This window comes from Jaculus jaculus, chromosome 5 (genome assembly GCF_020740685.1).
Source record: "Jaculus jaculus isolate mJacJac1 chromosome 5, mJacJac1.mat.Y.cur, whole genome shotgun sequence".
In the NCBI taxonomy this organism is placed as follows: Eukaryota; Metazoa; Chordata; class Mammalia; order Rodentia; family Dipodidae; genus Jaculus; species Jaculus jaculus.
In genome coordinates this window covers 16448792-16473884 of record NC_059106.1, presented here as the reverse complement: position 1 = coordinate 16473884, position 25093 = coordinate 16448792, and the positions used below count along the sequence as shown (strand labels likewise).

Below are 25093 nucleotides of genomic sequence, written 5' to 3'. Positions count from 1 at the left end.
AACTTCTTAAATGCCTGGGCCTTCACACCAAATGCAAACCTGCTGTTACACACTACAACAAAAGGAACACTCAGCTCTGCTGTTTCTCTTACATCAGTCTGCTGCTCTTCCCCAGGGAAAGTTTCTGCAAACTTCTCTTGGCTCCCTGTCTTCAAATATTACGATCTGCTGGAGATAGGCCCATCTCATGAATAGTTGCTTTCTCCATGATCAAAAGAAATTGGGTTTAAACAGGAAACCTTGGTAATTTGTGACTCAGTATTTTTGGGGGGAAGAGAATTGGTTATTTGGTGAGTCGTGTTAGCATAAATTATCAGTGAAGATTTAAGGTGGCACTGCTCTTATGTTTATATATGGTCCCCCACTGTTGTTCTCTGCTGCAGCTTCCTGTGCTCTCCTGCTCCCTCCTTAGCAGCACCCCCCTCATGGCCACAGCAGCCATGTCTGATGGGGTCTAATTGCTGAGAGGATGTGGTCTTGATGGGGGCTATCATCACTGGGCTGCGGGTCCTCCACACACCCAAGGGTTTGTAGAGTTGGATCAGATGTAGCTGATGCTTTCTGGCCTTTGCATGCCAGACAGTCTCCTCCCTGTCCCCAGTGCAGCCTTAGTCCGCCTCAGCTGTCATGGCCCTGTTAGCACAAGAGCCCACAGTTAACTTCGGCAGGGTTTTTTTTTTTTTGGAGAAGGGTTCTTTGTTGTCCAGGCTGGTCTTTGATTCTTGAATGCAAGTGATCCTCCTGCTTCAGCCTCCTTAGAAGTTGGGATTACACTTGTGACTAGGTCTGGCATCTAATAAAACGTGTTTCTGCGGCACAGCATGATGTTTATTGTATATCACCTCAAATATTGTTTATGCATTATTAGTCAATTCAGGATCTATGACTTGTCCATCTCAAACATTCACCTCTGTACTGATAACACTGAAAAATCCTCTTGTGCTATTTTAAGTTCCATGATAGCACATGCCTTTATTTGGCTGTGTCTTTGTGTAAACCTCTCCCTGTCCTCATCCCCTCATGGTCCATGGCCTCTGGTACTCACTACTCTGCTTGTGAGCTCAGTCCTGTCAGACCCTCTGGGTAAGGGAGATCATGTTGCATCTGTCATTCTGTGCCTCTTTCACTTAATGTCATGATCTCCAGGGACATCCAGAGATGATTTGTTGTCTGTTTGGTGAATAGAGATGTGTCTTCCTCAATTTGTTCCCTTCTAAACATGTGGCTATAAAATATAGGAAACATACTAAAAGAAAGAGAGAGAGAGAGGGAGAGTGGGTGGGTGGGGAAAGGAAAGGAAGAAAAAAGTAATGAACGGATGAGGAATGAAAGCTAGTTTTGCTCTCTTGGGTGGTCACACCTTGGCCCTTAACAGTCTTTCCCATCATGTAGATTTCTTTTTAATTTCTTTCTCTCATTCTGTGACTTTATCTAAAAAGGGGACATACATTATTTGGAAGTTAGAGCATATAGGTATTTTCATACTTGATGCAGATTTGCACTTGTTTCTTCCCATCCTGAGTTCATGTGACAAACCTTCTCTCATAACAGCTTCTCCTCCGCAGTTGTCTCTTGAGTGTAGAAGGAAGAGTGGGGCTACATAGACTATTGTAAAGACCAAAAACCAAACCAAACAAAAGCAAGCCAAAGAGAGGGCGTGGGGGATGGAGCACTTGTCCTGCAGCTGTGCACTCTTGTGTTCAGATCCTCAGAGCCCTGTAAAAGCTGCACACAATAGTGATGTCTGTTACATTACATGGTACCTAAAGGGATTTAGGAGGTGAAGTCAGAAGCTCCTGGAAGCTGATGGACAAATAGAGCAATGAACCATGAGAGACCCTGCCTCACACAAGGTGGAAGGCGAGGGCTGACATCTGAAGTTGCCCCCTGAGCTCCACACGTGCACCATGGTATGTGCATGCTCCCACTCACACACCAAAAAGTTTTTTTAATTAAAAAGCAATCAAGAAAATTGCCTCAAAGTGGAGTCGAGTAGGAAATATGATACATATAACAAAACACCAAATATACACACCAAGCTATTTCTGGATTGCTGTTTGTCATCTTTGTGTATCTCTGCATTGTCCGAGTTACAGTGATTTCAATTGTATCATTTTTAGCTGTGTTTCTTCCTCATTTCCTCATAAATATGTGTTTTCCTTTGTAATCAGAATTCTGCTATGTCCTATAGGCCATCTACCTTGTGCTCCACGGTTTTCTCCTTTTTGACTTAAGCTCTTGTCCATTTTACCTCTTGGCCTTGCTCATTGAGATTTCCGCTTGCGTGCACAGAATGTCCCAGTCCTCGAGCCTGGGTTTAGACATAAACACAAGTCCACCTGGCAATCCAGGCTCCCTTCCTGCAGCCTCATGGGGTGACCTCACCAGGATGCCTTGTTCTGTGCTGGGAAGTGTGTCTGAAGTCCTTAGAGTGCCCTGCGTCCTTGTTCATTGTGTCCGTGACCTCCCTGTCAGGTTACTGGCTCAGCAGGAACTGTGGGGTGCGCTGCAGATGGGCTCAGCAGTCATGTTTTAAGTGAATAACTAAGTCCACTTAAGTATTGAAGCTTGTGGAATTGTTTGATGATCTCAAACTTACTGTATGAAGAATTTTACTTTCTGGCCCATCTCTGGCTCCCCTACAAGTCATTCCACATGTGCCCTGTGTGGGGTGCTTTCTCATCTCCAGAGAAAGTCTCTGGACTGGGTGGACTTCACTAGTCCCATCATCTGGTAGCTAGCACTTGCTGTTGGAAGGTCTCTCAGAAATAAAGCGGGAAACCAAGTTAATTTATAATGCTTGCTTACAAAAATGCTAGCTGAAATTGTGTTCAGATTTATGACAAATCCTCATAACTGATTGATGTACACTAGATTTTTCCAGAAATTGTACTTTTGTGACACTGTAGCATTATAGCAACTTTAATAAGATTTTGCCTATCTTTCCGGTTGCAGACACTGCCAAGTTATTTCTCACTCTCCAGTTTATTTGGAGAAGGCTCAATGCTATAGTAGTGTTTTTGCTGATATTAGAGAGGCTTATTTTTAAAGTTCTGTAGTGAATTTCCAATTTTAGTCTCTATGATAATCAATTACAAATCCTCTGAAACTATAATAGGTTGGATCAAAGGAAATCACTGTTAATGCTTATCTCAGGAAATATTTACAATCCATTATCAGTAGCCTGTTTTCCACAACAAAGCAACATATGATGAGATTCGTATACATTCTGATGAATATGCTATTAGTAATCAAATATTGAGGCCTTAAAATGATGACAGCCAAGGAGATAAAAGTAAAAAAAACAGGTAAAACTAACTCTTTTTTAATTTATATTTTTATTAAGTAGAAACTTTGTATAGACACATCATATGTTGGCACCATCAATTCCCTCCCATTCCCACTCCGCTGAGGGCCCTCCTTAGTGGGATTGCTGGTATTCACCATGGAGTTGTGGGTTATGAGTTGTGAGAGCAGCAGTCAATCATTGTGTATGTGTGTGGGGGGGGGAGCAATGCCTCTGGATATTCCCTCCCACCCTGTGCTTCTTGCATCTTTTCTGTTCCCTCTTCTGCAAAATTCCCTTTCTGCTTTGGTGTGTTTTGAGTATCCTCAGTGTCTATCTACATCACCCTGACCCAGGTTGTCAGACTCACCTTGGAAGCAGCACCCTTGCTTATCTCACCAGTTCTTCTCTCTGGTTTCAACTAAGCTCTAGCTGCTGTGCAAGGAGTGGTTCATCTCCTGCCAGGGAGTCAGCTATCCTTATCTTGTTGATAGATTTTGGTTGTCCTCTGTTCTTGCTGATTTTTCTGCTGTTTCTGAAAAACAGAAACAGATTCCCCAGTGGAGTGTGAGATCAAGATAGGTTGAAGGGGACAAGCATTGTTAACTTAGAAAGATTTTGATGGGCGTACCTTCCTGTTTGGACAGAGAATGATGGGAGTTTCTCATTGGAGTCCATAACCTTGATCTAGATTCTGATTTGGTTCCCAGTTATAGGTTCCCTTCACTGAGTATCTCTCATAGCCAGTCAGAGAGATGTTTAACCACCTAGACTGTGTGTCACTATTGTACAAGTGACAAAATGTACAGCATGGTACTGACATTAAAACAGACATATAGACCAATGGAAGAGAATAAAAGTCCCAGCACATAGTTCAAGCAACTACAGGTACCAACAGGGTACACTAGAGAAAAGATAGCATCTTCAACAAATGGTGCTGGAAAAATTAGAAAGCCACATGTAGAAAAATGAAAGTAGAACCACTCCTCTCACCATGCACAAAAATCAGCTCCAAATATATTAAAGACCTCAATATAAGACCTGAAACTCTCAAAACTACTCGATGGAAAAGTAGAGGGAACTCTCCGTGATACAGGAGTGGGGAAGGACTTCCTGAACAAGGTCCTGGTAGCTCAGAAAATAAAACAATCACTCAAAATGAGTGTGATCACATGAAGCTAAAAAGCTGTTGTACAAGCACACCATAAACAGAGCCAACATACTGTCCACATAGAACAGGAGAAAATCTTCGCCAGGTACGCCACTGACAGAGGCCTAATGTCTAGAATCTACAAAGAACTCAAAAAGCTAAGCAATAAAAATTAAAAACAAAAAATCAAGCAATCCACTCAAAAAAAGGGTGGGGGGCAAGAAGAAATACAAATGACTGATGACTACCTAAGAAAATGTTCAGCATCCTTAACCATCAGGGAAATACAAATTAAATCAACTATGAGATTCGACCTTACTCCAATAAGGATGGCAATCATTAAAAAGTCAAACAATAATATGGATGCAGAGAAACAGGGAAACTCATTCACTGCTGGCGGGAGTATAGGCTTGTACAACCAACTATGGAAATCAATAGGGAGACTCTTGAAAAGATGAAAATATAGCTACCAGCTGATCCAGCTATTGAACTAAAATCAACCCATATGGCTAATATTTGATGAGCGGACTAATAAAGGTGTGGTACATATATGCACGGAATTCTACTCAGCTGTAGAAAAAAATGATGTAATGAAATTTGTAGGAAAATGGGCAGACTTGGAACAGGTCACACTAAGCAAACTCACACAAGTACAGAAAGACAGATACCACACGTTCTCCCTCATTTGTGGTTCCTAAACTGGAACAGCTTGAGTTGCAGGCATATCTGACAGACAACTTGAGGGGCAAATAAAACGGGTAGAAGAGTTTGAGGAGAGGGAGGAGATATACACAAAATGAAATCCACAATGAATTGGTACCACTGAAACCTTGCTCCTGGATAGCAGACTAAACGATATAACCCTCCACAGAAGCATAGGGGGATTGCCTGGAAAGAAGGGCCCTGGAGAGAGTGGGATGAAACTTAACCCTAAAACTTTAGCTATGACTTGTAACTCCTAGTGTCAGAAATTGGTTACAATCCATGTTAGAGCTGTTGATCAGAGAGACCTACAAGTTACCCAAAATGAGACAGGCCTCTGTCAAAGCACTTGGTAAAAAATAAGATCCTATTGCTGAAGACGCCCCTGCCGCCAATGCAGAACATCAAGAGACCTAGCTGAATCTGGAAAGAAGTCAGTTCCCAGATGGTTAGCCCTTACAGAGCTGAAAAGCACTAATGGAGCTATTGGGGGTGGGGGTAAATGGCCAACAGTGTTTTAAGTAAGCAGGGGACACCTCAATTCTGTTCCATTGGTCTATATGTCTTTTTAATACTAGTACCATGCTGTTTTTGGTACTATGGTAAAGGAAACACTTAATAATGAGTTGACATATTGCTTATAACATTTCCTTAAAAAAATATACCTAAAAGCCACCTCAACCACTGAGACATCTTTCCAACCCGTGATTGGGTAATTTTTGTCAGTCATTTTAGTGATTGTTATGTTACTATAAGAGCTTAATGCCATACCCCATCTAACACAATGGAAAGGAATACTTGATTTCAAGGGTCCAGTTTATTGCAGAAATCTTGGGAGTTAGAACTGGGGAATAAAAGCTTCTAGGGAGTAAGCCAGCACCTGCTTTCTCCTCAGACTTTTCTACCCGCCTTCCCCTCAGACTTTTTACCCGCCTTCCCCTCAGACTTTTCTACTTGCCTTTTCCTCAGACTTCTCTGTACTCACCTTCTCCTCAGACTTTTCTACCTGACTTCTCAAATTTCTCTGTGTGGCCACTATACAGGGTACCTTTGACTAATCTCAGCCTGCATACTTAGTGGTCCAGTAGATGGATTCATAGGACTCCAGATACAGCCACAGTCAGTATTTGACCTGTGTCACATAAGGAAGCAAAGCAGAACCTAAATAAGGAAGGTACAAGAGCCAGGACATGGGAAACCAGGTAGTGGCCCAGGAATCCTCCCAACAAAGTTCTCCAGTGTGCACTGCATTCTCAGGCAGGGAGGTGTGGAATACCCTCTTGGGAAGTCTAGGGTTTTATTGAGGACTGCTCATGCAGGGAGTTTCTCTTGGTAGGCACCCAGATTCTTCTGCACAGCAGGAAGCACTCACTTAGTAGAGACTACCTGGAGAGTCACAGGTTGGGCACAGCATGTGCTTTTAGTTAGGTATGGTGACAGTCCTTCTCACATCCAAGTTGGCTAAATGTAATTGGCCTGCTTCCCCACAGAGCAGAAATGTGCCCACCCCATTCCCAAGTTTATGAAGCTCTGGATCAGGAGGATTAGTTTTAGTGAAACTAATTAGCCTGGCAAGAGTCCCCTGTCCACTCTGACCCAGAAGTGGGTCAGAGAAATGGGTCACCTTGTCAGAGTATAGATATTGGAGTCTGTTTTTGTCTGTGTCAGCAGGTGGTTCATTTGGGGCTCAGAAGACATCCCCAAGGAGGTGGGCCATAAGGGATGCATGCATGCCTGCCTCTCTTCTCCTTGCTCTGGGGCCTTTTGGAAGCAACACCACAGAACAGTGGAACATGCTGTCCGGTGAGCCCTGGCTTCAGCTCAGCCAGCAGGCCCAGTTGCTCTGTGGGAAGTAGGGTTATGTGGAAACTCTCACTCCTATGAAAGCAGCACCTGCCCAGGAGGTTCTGTGTTGGCCTCAGATCCTGGATCCCTTATACTGAACTGTTCTATTAGCAGTTGTAGTGAGCTTTTATTCCTTGCCATTCTTACTGGAGCAGTTGGAGTTCATGGAAGTGGTCTGATTTATCTCTGAGACTGAGCCTTGGGCTTGATATACAGTAGCATACATTTTTATAGCATGCCTACTTCTCATCTGTGGTTTGTTTTTTGTTTTGTTTTAAAGCTTTCAAGATAAAAACTTGTAGTCTGAAATATAGAAGGTTGAGTTTTTTAACACCCCGTTCTATGTTTTGAGTAATTGTTATTTTTCATATTTAAGAATTTATTTGCATGAGTGTATGTGTACATATGGATGTGCCAGGGTCTCTTGCCACTTTTTTTGTATTCAGCTTATGTGAGTGGCTTAGATATGAACCCAGGTTGGTAAACTTTGCAAGCAAGGACTTTAGCAGTGGAGCTATCGTCCCAGTCCTTGAGGAATTATTAACATTTTCAGTAGTACACCTGTAAAGCTCTATTAGCTTCTCTCTACACCCCTCTTCCAAGATGTCCCTCAGCTGTGTCATCGTTTCTGTTGTCCTAGCTACGTGCACCTTGTTGTATTGAGTGGCTTTAGGGAAACATGCAGACGGGTATATACATTCACATTCATGTGTATATTGTGTGTGTATGAGTAAAAATCTGGCTCTTCCAGTCAGACCTTGATTTTTCTTGTGATAATGTTCACATATGACTACTTACGTGGCATTAGATAAGAAATAGTTACCCATCTCCCTGCAGACACCATTGGTTGCTGTGGTCTGAGTATGTTTGTCTGGTATTAGGCATGGCCCAAGTACTGGGCACCCCTGTGAGGCGCTCAGGTCCTCATCTGTGAAAAGAGTGGCTAATTGCTTCCTAATGAATACTCTTACGGCTTGACTTAGGCACCTTCTGTTCCTCTGTCTGTGCCTGCTTGTCCTTCTTCTGTCTCCCTCTTTTTCTATCTTAACAAACTCTCTATCTATCTATCTATCTATCTATCTATCTATCTATCTATCTATATCTCTATTCCCCCCCCCCCTCATTCAGTGCAAGAAGTTAGACCTAGGATCCTTTGCTCATTAGGCCAATGTTCTGAGCTACATGTTAGCCATTGAGGATAGGTTCTAAGGAATAGCTAGTTTCCTTGTGAATCTAAAACTGGTTGAAGTTTAGGACACTGCTAAGCTACTCTATTGGGTTGTTAGCCAGGGGGCTTTTGGGAACTGCTTTGGAGGCTAGGACTACAGGGAAAACCTTTCATCAGATGATAAGCTGGGTTTACACATGGTGGTTTTAAGAGACCCTGGGGAAGTGACCTAAGTGCCCTGTCTTCACAGGAAGCTTGCCCTTGATATCATCTACCATGGACTACTCAGTGCCATGAAGAACTAGTGTATGCCCATAACTGCATGTCTTCGGGAAAGACATTACAAAATCAAGTGGCAGCTTGTTAAGCACAGGCTCCTCTAGGTTCTCTGGCACCCTTCTGGTCTTTGGCTTTGTTCTGGCCAGGACTGAGGTTTGGTTGGGGGCCTAAGGCCAAGGGTCTGCAGAGCAAGACGGAACCTTGTTGACAGCACATTGTTGTCTCTGATGGTGGAGTGTTGCAAGATGCTCTCAGGCCCATAGATAAAAGCACAGGCCTATTTAACAGTACCTGATACAGAGACTGGTGGCTTCCACTGAAGAACACTTACAGTCCACGTGGCCTGGCCTTTGTTTCATTGATGTTACTGATAGTACTGTTGTTATTTACATGTCACTCATAGTTTGGGTTGGGTTAGAGACAAATAGTCCTATCAATCACCTTAGACTACTCGTTGCATATAAATTTCATGAGATTTACTAGTTGGCATTGTATTCAGTTAATGAGACACTGCCATACTTTAGTTGATTTCAGCTGTAGTTTTTTTGTTAGGGTATTTTGTTTAAGTGGCCACATTTTCCCCTTATTAGCCAAGTTCTAACCTGATTTTGTGTTTGTACTATAGTCTTAAAATTTAAGTGAACAACTGGGTATGTTAGTTTGTAGAAGAATGGGACCACAACATAGAGGCCCATTCCTTAGCAACCTGCCAGGGGTTGGCATGCAGGCATGTAACATTTTTGTCAAATCTTTTGTTTTCACAGTGAGAGAGAAACGCAAGAGTCTCTTCATTAACCATGTAAGTGATGCTGTCTTCCTATTTTACATGACTGCAGTGCAGCAATTAAGTTACAACGTCTTTGGTGGGAGGTGATGTTGGTCCTTGTAAACATGTGAAGAGTGGTTACACTGCTTAGGCTCGGCTGCTTCACAGCCCTCCAGGAACCCCTCAGTGCCCCTTCTCCACCCCAGGGTCTTCCAGTTGCCTGGCATGCTGCGGATTAAGGACAAAGGCCATGAGCAAGTCCTCCATGCCACAGCAGGCACCACACAGGTCCAAACCAAGCCATCTCAATGTGAATCCTTCATTTACTTTCTACTCATTCCCATATTTCTCTTTGTTTCTGCATAGCTCCGTTATATTTGAATAAACACATAGTGGTTTTTAGAAGCCACTGTTTCCTTCCTCAGTGTCTCCTATCCTGATGTTTGTAGGTCAAGTTTGTATATACTTTGAGTGTTCTAAAGGGTGGGAGATCAACTTAGCACTTCAGTTTTAGAACATTTTCAAACTCTACCTCTAGTCCTTGGCCATTCTGAGCAGTATGTCCCTCCCCTTGGTGACCAGGCAGGAGGTATCTTCTTCTCCTCCTCCTCCTCGAGCAGCAGGTCGCCTGGCTTGTCTAGCACTGCTGCCCTGCCCTCCATAACTAGTGCTGCCCCAGGTTACATCCACCCCTCCCCCTTCCAAATACATTCCTCCTTCTTAGGAAAGAACACTCTTCACGAGGTAGGGAATGATGAAATTAGGTAAACTATAAAAAGTGTGCTATAAACTCTAATCCTGAATACTGCAACAATTTTCTTGACCTTGCCAAGGTCTGTCTCAGGATTCTTAAGACTGTCTGCATGTCTCCATTTGCAGATCCTGAAGCACTTGGCACTAAAGCTATGTAATACTGTCTCCTTCCCCTTGAAAGTCTGTACAGAATACAACTGGGAAGGAAGGTGATTCCACTAGGGGCAATATTGGTATATGTGTGCTCATACCACCCTCTAGGGGTCAGATGGCCTCTGATTCCTATCAGATTCCTAGATCATCTCATGACCTCTTCCCTAGATACAGCATGTGTGAAATCACAAAGTATGACATGAGGAAATGGTGAAAGCCCACACAGTTTTGGACATGACTGGAAATCAGTTTATGCCTGATCTAGACAGGAGAGTAAAGCCAAATCCTCACTCCCTTTGTGTACCGCTGGGTGTGCTTGACTGCCTCTCTCCCATCAACATACAGGCTGGGGAGCCTCCAGAGAGGGCCTGAGGCTGTAGCCAGACCCTTGCTGGTGATGACATCTCCATAACTTGAGGGCAGTGTGATGCTTTGAACTGGATGTCCCCCATAAATTCATGTGTTCTGAATACTAGGTCCCCAGTTGGTGGCAATTGGGGAATTGTAAACTCTTGAAGGCGATGTATTGTTAGGGCCTCGCTTATGGGTATTAGAACCAGTTTCCCCTTTCCAGTGTGTGGCACACTTTCCTGTTCCTTTTCTTCATTTGATATTGTCCAGGAGTTGATGTCAAGCCTCTGCTCATGCCTCCTTTCTCCTGCCATCATGGACTTTCCTTGTGAGTCTATAATCCAACATAAACTATTCCCTTCCATCTGCTGCCCTAGGTTGCATACTTTCTTTTGGCAACTAGAAGCTAACTGCAGCAGTAAATTGGTACCAGGAATGGGATCATTACTGCTAGAAACCTGACTCTGTGACATTTTGCTTTTTGGAACTTATCAGTGAGAGGAATGTAGATGGATTTTATACCTTGACCTAAGAGGGGTCTTGTAGTGCTGAAGGCAGAGTTTCATGTACCATTCTGGTCAGAGTAGAAAGACCTGAATACAGTAAGTATTACGTACTGTGAGGTTTGGCTTATGGTGGGGAAAGGAACTTTGTTGAAACTGATCTAGAAGCAGTTTGTGTGAGAAACTTGTGTCTTATCTGTGTTCTGAGAACTTGTGCAGGGTTGCATTGTATAGAAATGGACTGGTGTGATCATAAGGAAATGGCACAGACATAAATGAAAGCTTCTAGCTAAAGACAGCAGCTCAGGTCAATTGCAATTGTTTGAGCTGTTGCAGCTATTGAGATTGGGCTGGCTCATTTGCACAGGAACAGCAGGTAGAATACAGACTCTTGAATGTAAGGGACCTGAATGCTGGTGTGTCCTGCTCTTCAAAGTTGGCTTTATTATCCCCTTGACTGACTGGTTGATGGCCCACCTGGTACTATGTAGTATAAAAAAATGCTCGAAAGAGGAGGTCATTGGATTTGCAGTGCAGCTTTGTTCTTTGGAAGTGGCCATGGGCAATGTGAGACAGAGTTATATGGAACCGTGGGTTGCAGTGGAGAAGCCAGGACTATGGGACAGCTACCAAGGAGAGCTGCCAGTTTGGGATGTATTGTTCCGTAGGCTGTGAGGAGCCCAGCTGGAAGGGTGGAATTGGAACTCCAGAGACTTGTCACTAGTGAAAGTGATCAGACTTGGAGTTACAGAATTCGATATTTACACTTTTCGTCTTAGCTTTTGTATTGGTCCAACCTTTCTTTGCTATGCCCAATGCCATCTTTTGCAGTGTGAATATTCTGTACAGTTGTGGTTTTATTTTGGTATTATGACTCAGTAAGGCACCTTGTGTTGTGGGGGTGTTTGAATAGCATTGAAATTGATAAAAACTGGGGATTTTACATCATGGATGATTGTGAATTTATGGGGGCCAGGGTCGAAATAGGGTGTGGTTTGATTCAGATATCCCGTATACGCTTATGTGTTCTGAATGTTTGATCCCCAGCTGATGGTAATTTTGGAATTGGAACCTTGGTGGAGGTGATCCATTGGGGGTGGGCTTATGGGTGTTATAGCCAGCTTCCCCTTGCCACTGTTTGGCACACTCTCCTGCTTCTGTTGTGCACCTGATGTTGGCCAGGAGGTGATGTCCAGCCTCTGCTTATGCCACCTTTTCCCCTGCCATTATGAAGTGTCCCCTTGAGTCTGTAAGCCAAAACCTTTTCCTCCACAAGCTGCTTCGGTCAGATGCTTTTTGTCAGAAATGCCAAGCTAACTGCAGCCAAGGACCTGGGGGGATGGGGATTTGGACCATGCTACTCCTGACCCTAGCTGATGTGTGCGCCCTCACAGCTCTAAACTGCACGTTGATTTTTGTGTACTTTCTGTTTAGTCTCACACCTGTGTCCTATGCAGTTCTGGACTTGCCTTCTTATTGAGTCATTGGCTGTGGGCCAGCATGTGGGTGCTGGTGGCAGGCTGTGCACTCTAACTCATGGCTCGCAGTGAAGTCATGTAGATGTCACGGTCTCTCACATGTGCTTGTTGCTGAATGAAAGAAGCCTCTGTGCTGAGTCTAATGGGATCGATGCCTTTGCAGTGAGCGGCATGACCCTCGTCCATTCACAGACCTGACTGCAGATGAGTGCATCATGTCTGCCTCTGCCGGGGAAAGCTTAGTGCTCCCCTCTGAAGTAAAGGTGGAATGAAGCTACCCACATCGTTAGTTAGGCTAATACGCCAGCTGCATTTCAGGTTTGCAACAGTAAAGGACAGAACAATAATGATCGTAATCACCTGCTGGGGCATTATGCTGTACACCCGTCATCTGCTGAGGCATTACAGTGTGTCGTGTGTGTGTGTGTGTGTGTGTGTGTGTGCGCGCGCGCTGACCTACACAGTCTTCATGTCACCTTGGCACCGAGTAATTCCCCTTTTACTGTGAAGGGACTGAGGCACAAAAAACTTAACCAAAGGAGCCAGAATTAGAATTTACTCAGCCTATGTGCTTCTCAGTAAGACCAGCTCCCAGTGGAACGAGGACAACTGACATACCTGCAGTCATGGCAACGTTTACACTGACATGGTTGCAGAACAAATCTGTAGGATTTAATCCTGAATGTGGTTCCCAGCTTTGCTGGTTTTGCCTTTTTTTTTTTTTTTTTTTTTGCCAGTGTGTGGTGATGCATATGTTCATATAACGTGGGTTTGTATATGTGTATGTGTACTCAAGGACTTCTCAGCGGCATAGAAAATGCTTGCTTTTCTTTCTTTCTTTCTTTTTTTTTTTTTAATTATGGTTTCTTGAGGTAGGGTCTCACTGTAGACCTGGTTGACCTCGAATTCACTATGTAGTCTCAGGTGGCCTCAAACTCATGGCAGTCCTACCTCTGCCTCCTGATTGCTGGGATTAAAGGTGTGTGCTACCACACTGGACTAGCAAATGCTTTAACAAATTCTGTTATCCCTTTATGATAAACTCTGAAAAGAATGACTAGACGGAACATATCTCAATGTAATAAAGGCTTTATATGATAAACCTATTGCTGATACCAAATGGGGGAAAAGGTCAAAGAATTTCCATTAAAATCAAAAACAAGACAAGGTTTTCCACCTTTTCCACTTTTATTTAATATAGTGCTTGGAGTCTTGTCTTAGTAAGTAATTTTAAGCCGTAAGAAGACAAGATAAAAGGGAAACAAATAGGAAAAGAAGTCAAAGTATCTTTATTTACAGATGATATGGTTCTATTCACAAGTGAATCTAATGGCTTTACCTGAAAGCTCTTAGATCTGATGAAAAACTTCAGCAAAGTGGCAAGGTACAACATTTGCATATAAACATCAATAACCTTCTCATAAAAGTATGCTCAGAAAGAAATCTGGGAAAAAATCCCATTACCTTAAGAACTTTTAGATTAAACTGAACCAACAAAGTAAAAGTAAAACATTTAAAACACTGAAGAAAGAAACTAAAGACACTAAAAGAAGGATTGGAGGTAGTAATACTGCAGAAATGGCTGGGTTTTTTCCCAAAAGCAGTCTATAGAGTCAATAGAATTCCAGCCAAGATTTCAGTGCCATTCTTCACAGAAATAAAAAAAAATTTAAAAACTTAAAAAAATTTTTGGTTTATTTTTTATTTATTTGAGAGCAACAGACAGAAAGAAAAAGAGGCAGATAGAGAGAGAGAGAATGGGTGAGCCACGGCCTCCAGCCACTGCAAACAAACTCCAGACACGTGCGCCCCCTTGTGCATCTGGCTAATGTGGGTCCTGGGGAACTGACCCTCAAACCAGGGTCCTTAGGCTAATGTGGGTCCTGGGGAACTGACCCTCAAACCAGGGTCCTTAGGCTTCATAGGCAGGTGCTTAACCACTAAGCCATCTCTCCAGCCCCAAAAATCTTAAAAAATTTTTATGGAAGCATAAAAGACTCCAGATAGCCAAATTATTTCTGGGCAAAAAGAATACTGCTACAGGTAGAGATATACCATTTCTGACTTTGAGTTTATGCTACAGAGCCGTAACAAAAAAACAGTATGATACTCCAAGGCCAATGAAACAGACTCGAGGACCCACATATATACAGGTACCTGATTTTTTTTTTACAAAAATAGCATTGCATGAAAAAAAAAATAGCCTCTTCAACAAATGCTGCTGGGAAAAGTGGATGTCTTCATGTGGAAAAATCAAAGTAGATTCCCCACCTGTCACTATATACAAGAATTAAATATTCGGCCAGGTGTCGTGGTGCACATTTTTAATCCCAGCACTTGGGAGGCAGAGGCAGGAGGATTGCCATGAGTTCAATGCTACCCTGAAACTACATAGTGAGTTCCAGGTCAGCCTGAGCTAGAGTGAGACTCTACCTCAAAAATAACAAATATTCAAAAATGAAAAATTTGTTTAACTTCATTAACCATTTGAAAAATGTGAATCAAAGGTTACATTCAATCAATAGAACTCCTAGGACTGGAGAGATGGCTTAGTGGTTATGGCGCTTGACTGTAAGGAAAAAAGACCCAGGTTCAATTCTCCAGGACCCACGTAAGCCAGATGCACAGGGTGATGCATGTATCTGGAGTTCGTTTGCAGTGGCTGTAGACCCTGGTGCTCCCATTCTCCTCTTCTCCCTCTCCCTCTTTCTCTCTCTCTCTCAAAGAAATAATTTTTTTTTCAAAAATAGAAATCCTAAAGAGAGCTGGGTGTGGTGGCAGATGCCTTTAATCCCAGCACTTGGGAGGCAGAGGGAGGAGGATCGCCGTGAGTTCAAGGCCTCCCTGAGACTCCATAGTGAATTCCAGGTCAGCCTGGGCTAGAGTGAGACCCTACCTCAAAAAAAACAAAAATAAATAAATAAATAAACCCTAAAGAGAACAAGAAAAAATGCTGGTGAGGATATGAACAAAAGAGAATCTCCTTACATTGCTTTTGAGGATTAAACCAGTCCAGCCACTATACAAATCAGTGTGGAAGCTTCTCAGAAACTCAAAACAAGGCTCGAGAGGTGGCTCAGTGGTTAAGACACTTGCCTGCAAAGCTTAATGACCTGTGTTCAGTTCCCTAGTACCCACATAAAGCCAGATGCACAGAGTGGCATATGCATCTAGAGTTCATTTTGCAGCAGCCAGAGGTCTTGGCATGCCCATTGTCTTTTGCCCTCTCCCTCCCTCTCTCTTCTTGCAAATGAAAAAGAAAAAAGGAATGGTTCTGAGAAACCATCACAAAAAAACCTAAAAACAGATCTTCCATATGTGGAGTGAATAAAGAGAATGTGGTATATATCCACAATGTTATTTGTTTCATCAGCTATCAACAAGAATGAAGTTAAGCCATTTGCACTACAATGAGTGCAACTGGAAATAATCACATTAAGTGAATTAATCCAGTCTCAGAAAGACAAATATCATCTCATCTTTTTTTTTCTTATTTGTGGTTCTTTGATTTTATATAGATGCATAAAGTCATGTACATGATATGACATGAAAGTAGAAGTGAGACTGTCTCAGGGAACAAAGGGGATTAATGGGTAGGAAAAGAGATAAAGGGGAGGACAGGGTGTGGAGGATTGAATATGAAATACCCCCATAGTGTCACGTGTTCTGAGTGCTTGGTTCCCAGCTGGTGATGTTTTGGGGGAGGTTGTGGGACCTGGGAGAAGTACAGCCTTGCTGGAGGAGGTGTGTCACTGGGAGTAGAGCTAGAGGTTTATTAGTCCATACCTACCAGTTATAGCTCAGCGCACTCAGACTGCTACTTTCCCACTGCTGTAGAGATGTGGCCCAGGCTTCCTGCTCAGACCTACCACAGTTTCTCACCATAAGGAAATTTCTCTTCAAAACTGTAAGCTGAGGGCTGGAGAGATGGCTTAGCAGTTAAGTGCTTGCCTGTGAAGCCTAAGGACCCTGGTTCAAGGCTTGATTCCCCAGTACCCATGAAAGCCAGATGCACAGGCACATGCATCTAGAGTTTGCTTGCAGTGGCTAGAGGCCCTGGTGTGCCCTGCCTCCTTCCCACCCTATCCCCTCCCTTCCCCACCTCTTTCTCTCTGTGTCTGTCTCTTGCTCTCAAATAAATAAAACAAATTAAAAAAAAAAACAAAACCCTGTAAGCTAAAGTATTTCCTTTTCTCCCATAAGCAGCTTCTCATTGGGAGGTCCCCCCCCCCCCCCAGCAACAAGTAGAATAACTACACAGAACAATCTTTAATGGGATGGGGATGGGGTCGTTGCTGCAGAGAACCTGACCATGTGGTCTTTGGTCTTTTGGAACAAGTTTGCAGGATGAATGTGGAAAGATATGGAACTTTGGACTAGAAGTACCTTGCAATAATGTAAACAGAGCCTCATAGACCACTCTGGTGAGAGTGTGAAAGACCTAAATGCAAAGAGAACTGTGGATTATGAAAGCTTGGCTAATGGGGCTTCAAAGAGAAAAGGGATTTTGTTGGGTCTGGGCTAGAGATAGTTCACATGATGTTCTGGTAAAGAGGCTGAATTCTTTCTGTGTGCCAAGAACTTGAGCAAAGTTGAATGTAAAATTAATGTACTGGTGTGTTTGGCAAAAATGTGAGTGGCTTGAGATCCAAGCACAGAGACTGTATCCATCAGCCCCGGTTGTTGAAGAGATTGCCACCACTGAGGATGGGACAGCTGGTCTGCATTTGGGGCTGTAGAAGTGCTGAATCTTCTGAGAGAAGGCAGCCTGAAGGAAGACTGTTGAGAGAGTTCTCTGTTCCTAAAGGTTTATCCCTCCCCTGTGGATTTACAAACTTGACAGTGTAACCCACCTGGTACTGGTTTTGTAAGCATATGTACCAGAAAGAGGATCATGAAGTGCACGTGGTTCTGAAGCTGGCAGTGTAAAGCAGTGTTGGTCCTGGCAAGGAGGCCCTGTGAGGACATTGTGGAGCTGTGGAGGTGAATCACAGATTGCAGTGGAGACAACTGGGACAAGTGCTTAGGAAAGCTGCTCACTCTGGTTCCGGTGGATGTGCCTGGAAAGCAAGTAGCACAGCTGGAACGGGGAAATTGCTTAAATTTTTGGAAAGCCCATCATGGGACTCAGATGCTAAACATGGAGATGCAGAACTTGATGTTTGCCCTGCTCATTTTCTACCTTCATGAGTCCAGTCTTTCCTTTTTATCCCTTCTTTTTGCAGTGGGGATGTTTACTGTGCACAATTGTATGTTGGAAGTATATATAACATGAATTTACAGGGCTTACAGTTAAGAGACTGTCTATAGTCGCAAATGAAACTTCAGATTTTTGAACAGTGTTGTTAAAGACTGTAGTGCTTTTTAAAGTTGGACTGAATGTTTTGTGGATTGCATCCTAAGAAGGTCTTGAGTTTATAGGGACAGAGGAAGAATGTGGGAGTTTGAATGAAATGTCCCCTATAGACTCATGTGTTTTGAATGCTTGTTCTTCATCTGGGAAAGTGTGATGCTTTTGAGAAGTGGAGCCTTGCTACAGAAGGCTTATTACTGGGGTGTGAGCTTTATAGTTTAGCCCAGATCCAAGCCCAGTACTTAGACCACTTCCAACCAGATGACATGACAAGATGTGATGTTCTGCTGTGTGCTTTTACTGTGCTCCCCCCACCATGATGAAACTTCATTTTCAAACTATAAGCTGAATAAACCCTTTCCTCTCTCATAAGCTGTTTTCTGGTGTTTTGTCCCAGCAACAAGAAGGTAGCTGCCACACAAGGGATTATTGGTGAAAATACGTTCCATGTATAATGTGTACTTGTATGACATTGTTCTTATGTAAACACAGTACCATGAAAAGTAATAATTATTACAATGGTCATACAGTACTGAATTTTCATACATCACTTAATGCATCTTCAGTATTCTGGGTATCAGGCCTCTTATTCTACTTGACTGAACATTGAAATGGGGCAAATTTTGTTCATTTTTCTCTTATTGCATTTCCTTGACCATAAATCTAGAAATAGAAATGCCACATGCTCTAAATGTCAGTGCATGTGAGAAGTCAGTAGGGCAGTTCCTCCTGTGTGCTGGTTATGGCTGTGGGAGTCTCTGTCTCCTCCCTCCATCACTTCCTCCTCTGTTTCTATCTTTCTGTGCTAAGAATGCAACCAAAGGCCTTGTGTATGAAGGGCATGCTTTGCCTCTGAGCCACACCCTCAGCCCGAGGGTTCCTTTCCTATGTCCTCTTTCTCCCTCCCTTCTCTTCACTTGTTGCCTGTACTTACGAGGCACAAAGGCCAGGATACTTGAGCTGTGTAATATCTATATAAATCCATGACAGCTGCAGGAGTCTTGCCTTTGTGGAGGATCATTTTGAAAACTGAGCTGTCCTTGTTAAGCCACCTAAGTCCCAGGATTCAAATTGGGAAATTTGCAACAGTTTCCTGGGAGACACCGTGTCTGAAATTCCAGTCTTTGTGATGTTGGAATCTTGTTTCTGAGTAAGTAAACACAAACTCTCAGTCCCTGTACCATGTTATAGGCCCTTTTTGGACATTTTGTACTTTTTAAAATTTTTGTTTTGAAAATAGTCAGACTTAGAGCAGTGTAGTAACAGTATGGAACACTCTGATGCGCTCTTACCTGGACGCATTAGTGGTGCAGTGCTTGTCATGGTCTGCTTATCTATCCTCTGATTACTTGTGTGATTTTTCTGAATTACTTTGGAGTAACCTGCACATATCATATCCCTTGCCCTCACAAACTCTACCATTTCCTGAAACTGTTCTCATTTAACTCAAGAACTTAAGCTAAACAGCTTTTTAATTAATTGCCACATTAATCAGAGGTGTCACGTGGCCCCATCATGTCATCTGTGACATCTTTTTTCAGCCCATGATCACAGGTAACACAAAAGTGGTACGTCCTTGGTGCCCTCTAGCCTGGTATCGATACTCAGGCCTTCGGTGTCTTCATAACCTTGACCCTGGTGAGCAGAGGGCCATGTGACTTTTTAGCAGAGTATTTCTCATTGGGGATATCAGTAGGATTTAACTCAGCATTTATAGGCAAAATGTAGCGTATAGTATCTTATGCAGGCAGGTCACGCCTTCTGGTCCTCACTGGTGGTGATGTTTGGGTTACCTGCAGGGACTGTGGATTCCCTGCTGTGTGTTTGCTGGTGTCTAATGAGCAATCTGTGGGAACTGTGTCCTGCCTGATGGAAGCTCCCTTTATTCCTACCTCAGATTCGGCGTCTCCATTCAGTTTGTCTGAGTTCGTCTGATTTCATTACAAAATGGTAGTGTCTGTCACCGTTGTACAATTTAAATTCTGTTTTCTTCACCATTACCTTTTAGAACGCATTCACAGTGCTACAGTTCAGTTCTCCACAGAACTCAAGAATTTGCACAGGTATAAAAGAACCAGGCCTCAGTGTACAGGCATGCTCCCTGAAGTCATTTGTGCGCATCCTTGCAGAGTTGCCAGACTCACCCTTCAGATACATTCTCCCTAAGAAAAAGAACACTTTCATTTGTGAGATTATAATTAACCTGGGCTGAATTTTCTGTGGCCCCTCAGCCAACTGTGCACCTTGAGAAATGGGTGCAGAGATCTTAGTGCTTAAGAGGCGAGCAGCACACTGCACGGTACAGACCTGCAGTGGTGGGAGCTCACGGTGTGCCTCTGCTTCCTCTCTTGCCCCTCTGCAGTCTGCTCTCTGACAAGATGCTGCTGCTAGGGAGACTTGAGCCATATGTAACTGCAGTCTTCTTGTTTCCCAGCATCCTCCAGGACACACGGCAAGGAAGTACAGTTCCTGCTCCACTATCTTCCTAGATGACAGCACTGTCAGCCAACCCAACCTCAAATACACCATCAAGTGGTATGTGCAGACCTTGTTCCTTTACCCCTCTATGAGTAGCTAGTGGCTTGTGGCATCTAGCAATGGTAGGAGGGAGGTAACTTGGAATCTTTGTGAAAACTGGTGGTGATAGTTAAGATATAAGGTGTTTAGAATATTTGTGCATACTTATGACATGGACCAGCATTTTTTATTATTTTAAGTGTAAATGATTAAAATGTATTTTATTTTGTGTACATTGTTTAATCTTTCTCTTCTGACTGAAGCCATCTCAGCACAACACTGCTGATATTTTGCCTTGTCCATGAAATGAGACCCTAATACTCCAGCTATAGCTGGGCAGGGACATGCTGGCCTGGACAGTCAGGGCTTACTTCTCAGTAACTGGGAGGATTTGGCCAGGGCCCTTCTGCATGGGGCCTCAGTTCATTATTTTATTTTTTATTTTTATTTTTATTAACATTTTCCATGATTATAAAATATATCCCATGGTAATTCCCTCCCTCCCCACAGTTCATTATTTTAAAATGGACTTCACCATGAGGAAGGGGTAATCTGAGTCAAATCTTTATACTTTACAGGATTCACTTTCCTTATTTTAAGAGGCAACAACCACTGGTTTTCTCTGTAATGGCTCTGTCATTAGTGTGACAGCGGCCATTCCTGGCAGGGATCTTAGACAGCTTGATGTGTTGAGGTATGTGGTGAGCAGCCTGACTAAAAGGTCTGGGACTTTTGTGTCTGTGCTTATTTAAGAAAGTACACTTTTAAAACCTGGGGAGATAGCTCAGCCACTAAGGTGCTTTGCTTGCGAGATGCAGACCTGAATTTGACCCCCAGAGTCCATGTAAAAACGCCTGGTGTGGTGACATGTGCCTGTGAGATAGCATGGGAGCAGGTACAGGAGGGTCCCAGTTTAAATGACTTGGTGAGACTCTGTCTCAAAGAGGTTGATGGCACCACACCTACATTTGCCATTTCACCTCCGCATGCATGTGCACATGATTGCACACACGTGCACACACACTCACACAAAGTAGGTATTTAGTAACAGTTGCCATTAGCACGTGAAGTGTTGAAATTTCTAAATATGACATATTATATTTTCATGAACCAATTTCAGATTTAGAAGCACCATTCAGGACTGTGTGTGGGAGTCATGCCCTGCTTCCGTGGTCAGTGTCCAGTATAGGTGGAAGAAGGAAGCTGAGGCCACATGCTGGAGGTGTCTGCTACATGGGCTCTCTTCCTTCATTGCCAGCATTTAGAGACGAAGTAGTGGCCAGAGGTCATAAACCCAGTGGTTGCCCCACAGCTGGGAGGAGTGCAGTTATCTGGGTGACCTCATCTGGGTGGTACAGAGCCTCTTGGAAGTACTTTCTAGATTAAATCCTTAAAGTTTGTAGAATGAAACTGAAAGCCCTGAGGATCTGGGATTTATGTGCCTCTTGAAGCCTGCTGAAGCTCTGAAGAGCCCAGAAAGAGAGCTGCCAGCTTCTCCTTCAAGCTGATTCTTTTCTCTTTATGCTTTCTATGATGTATATATTATATTTTTATTACAAAGACATTATTTTAGAAAAGAAATAGAAGGGGAGGAAATGTAACTGTTCAGATCTTTTAAAAATTAAAATAGAATTTTAAGGTAGTGTTAAAGAAATGGCACAGTCTGAGGAAGTGAGTGGCTAAGCTCTGTAGTTTGTTAAGAAGGTGTTGGTTTACAGCAACTGCTGTTTGTGTCAGTCATTTTTTCTAGTAGTTCTAAAGAAACTACTCATTTGCTAAATGAGTAGGCAGTGATTTGGAGATTTCTAAAGGGATTTAGTTCATACCACCTTTACATAGTGCCCTGTACTTTTCAAGTGAGGAAAGTTTAAAATTTCTATTAGAATAAAAGTTGTTTCTAAACATCTCTTGATGTTGTACTGTTCTACTGCTTAGAATAGATTTAATAATTCCTTGGAGTAAACACCAGAATGATTAAATTTTGAGTGTGTTTCCTGATTAACATTCTGAATTGAAATGGGACTGTTCCAATGGAATGTTGGCCTTTCAGCTAAATTTAAATTGATGCTGCAGCTGATCACCAACCCTGTATAAAATGGTGAATGGTCTTTTTTTTTTTAATGTAAAACATGAACTCCTGTGTTCTATTTTACAGCGTAGCTCTTGCAATTTACTACCACATCAAAAACAGGTATGTGGATGCTTTTTCTACTCCAGTTGCTTCAACTTTTGAATTTTATATTCTTAACTTAGATTTTCATAGAACTTGTAAAGGTAATAAAATTTACCAGTTCCCCACCCCTTCCCAGGTAGGTGCCAAATTTCTGGGCCTAAGGGATGCAGTTTATGGCAGTTTTATGTTAGGACAGGCTTATAGAGAAGGCTCTGCTTCCTCCTCGCTCCTTGTTTCCTGTGTGATTTATTTAATCATTCTTTTATTTTATACATGTTAGGTTTATAGCTCAAATTCACGTAAGGCCATTTTGACCTATAAAACACAAACTATTTTAACATAGCAGAAGCCCATTTCTAGTAAAAGTGTCTGACAATAGTTTAGCTTATTTGAAAAGTCAGTTGAAATAGAATAAGGAGCTGGAGAGGTGGGTAAGAGTGCTTGCTGTGCAAGCATGATAGCATGAGTTTCATCGCCAGCACCCCCATGTAAAAAGCTGTGCATGGCCGCACATGCTTGTAGCCCTGTTGCCTGGCAGCTGGGCGAGGCGTGGAGGGCGGGGCTAGGAGACTCACGGGAGTTTGCTGGCCAGCCAGTCTTACTGTAGAATGGTGTGAGCTCCAGATTTAGACTGTATTGGAACAAAGTGCAGATGGGTATGTGCATCTGTACACATGTACACATGTATCATACATACCTTCCCTCACCCTCAGAAAACAAGGAATTAAAAACTACCTTAGACATTTAAAAAATGTTCTGTTTGTTTATTTAAGAAACAAAGGCAGATAGAGAAAACGGTTGTCTGTAACCACTGCAAAAAAAATTCCAGACACATGTGCCACGTTGGGTATCTGGCATACGTGGATACTGGGGAATTGAACCTGGGTCCATAGATTTCATAGGCAAGTGCCTTAACGGCTAAGCTATCTATCCAGCCCTGCCATAAACCGTTCATTGAATATAAAATGTAAAAGACTGCTTTCATTTCCCAGTTTGCTTCAGTTCAATATCAAGACTTTCTCTTTAGATCTGTGACCTGAAGCCACTTCTGTAGTCTGTCCTTTGCAAGTGTCTTTTCCCCAGTAGTGAAGAATCTTGGTGCTGTTTTCAGGCATTGAGGATAGAATCATTCAGGTTTTGACCTTATCAAATTTGCAGCAATTTTATTTTTAGTGATTTCCTTTGATTGAATTTTTCCAAAGTATCCTCTTGGTTTTCATGAGAACAAAAGTCACTCTTACTGCAGTCATAATTCACTGATTAATTTGATATGAGTAAGCAAGTACAAAACTAGTTTAGAATAGGCAGTTGCCACATGAAAGATGGATCTCAAAGAGTGATTCCACAAACATCTCCGTTTATACAGAAGTGGAGAGACAGCTGTGAGAAGGCCGTGGAATGAAGAGTGAGTGGCAGCTTCCTGGGAGCCGCGTTTTGGAAAAACCTAATGCTTTCTGACACAAACATCTGGAAGATGTTTTCCACAATGCAGTATTTCTGTATTGTAACTGATTTGTGCATACCATGGTGCTTGAGTTTGTGGTACAGTTTTGAAACTTGAACTCAAGTAACAAATTCAAATTTAGTCTTGTTATTTCTGTAATACACCTTCAGACTGGAAACACTGAGCCTTAAACAACATGTAGTATCAGTAATGAACCTCAGACGTGCTTTGACACTCATCTCCCATGAGCTGCTTCAGGACATTTTCAATTTTTCTTTTGGTGATTTCTGCTGTGTTACTGGAGCTAGAACCATAGTTACATGGAGGCAAAGCTTGCTGTCTACTACTGAAACATACCCAAAGCCTGGATTTTTCCATTCTCAGACATTTAAGATCCTAAAGACAGTTTAACCATAGGCAGTGATTCTGTATTAAATGCTTCTCAGAGTTCTGTCATCAGTCTTTATGTGAATTATCTAATTTAGTTTTAATCTCTACACTCCATGAAGTGTGATATTGGTGTCATATCCATTTTACAGATAAGGAAATTGAGCACAGAGATGCTCAGTCATACCTTAAGATTGTGCAACCACTAAATTGGGAAAGCAGAAATTGAGACCAATCTATCAATTAGGCCATCAATCGCATTGCTCTCCTGAGGAAAAAATGAAGGAAAGTGAGCGGAAGTAAGCCAGGTGTGGTGGCATGCACCTTTAATTCCAGAACTTGGGAGGTTGAGGGAGGAGAATTGTCTTTAGTTTAAGGGCAGCCTGGGCTACAGAGTGAGTTACGGGTCAGCCTGGGATAGAGTGAGAACTTACTTCAAAACAACAACAACAACAAAAGTGTGTGGAAATGGGAGCAGTGGTGTGGTTAATGTGGAGGTGGAAACCTGCTCCTCCCTCCCCTAGCAGAGCATGGTTGTGCAGACTCTGTCTTGCGCAGCCTATAGGACAGCCCCTTCCTGCTGGCTGTGCTGGCAGATGGTGCCCAATATGGGATGCATGGACGTTTCTCAGAGTTTACAGCTCAAGTTCTTCAGCTCATTTAGTTTGCCTGCCTGCCTGCCTTCCTTCCCTCCCTCCTTCCTTCCTTCCTTCTCTCTCTCACTTCTTCATTTCATTCTTTCTCTACCATTTCATTTGAGACAGGGTGTCTCACTAAATGCAGAG

General features: G+C 42.8%; 1 protein-coding gene across 2 annotated transcripts in view; it reads left to right on the top strand.

Moving 5' to 3' along the window:
• Ccny (cyclin Y) overlaps positions 1–25093 on the top strand; it is a 117495-nt gene that overhangs the window by 76281 nt on the left and 16121 nt on the right. For both annotated transcript variants that reach the window (XM_004659725.2, XM_045149812.1), the window contains exons 3-5: positions 9195–9229; positions 20222–20322; positions 22460–22495. In XM_004659725.2, the coding sequence (XP_004659782.1) occupies positions 9195–9229; positions 20222–20322; positions 22460–22495 (172 nt within the window). The remainder of the gene's footprint in view (positions 1–9194; positions 9230–20221; positions 20323–22459; positions 22496–25093) is intronic.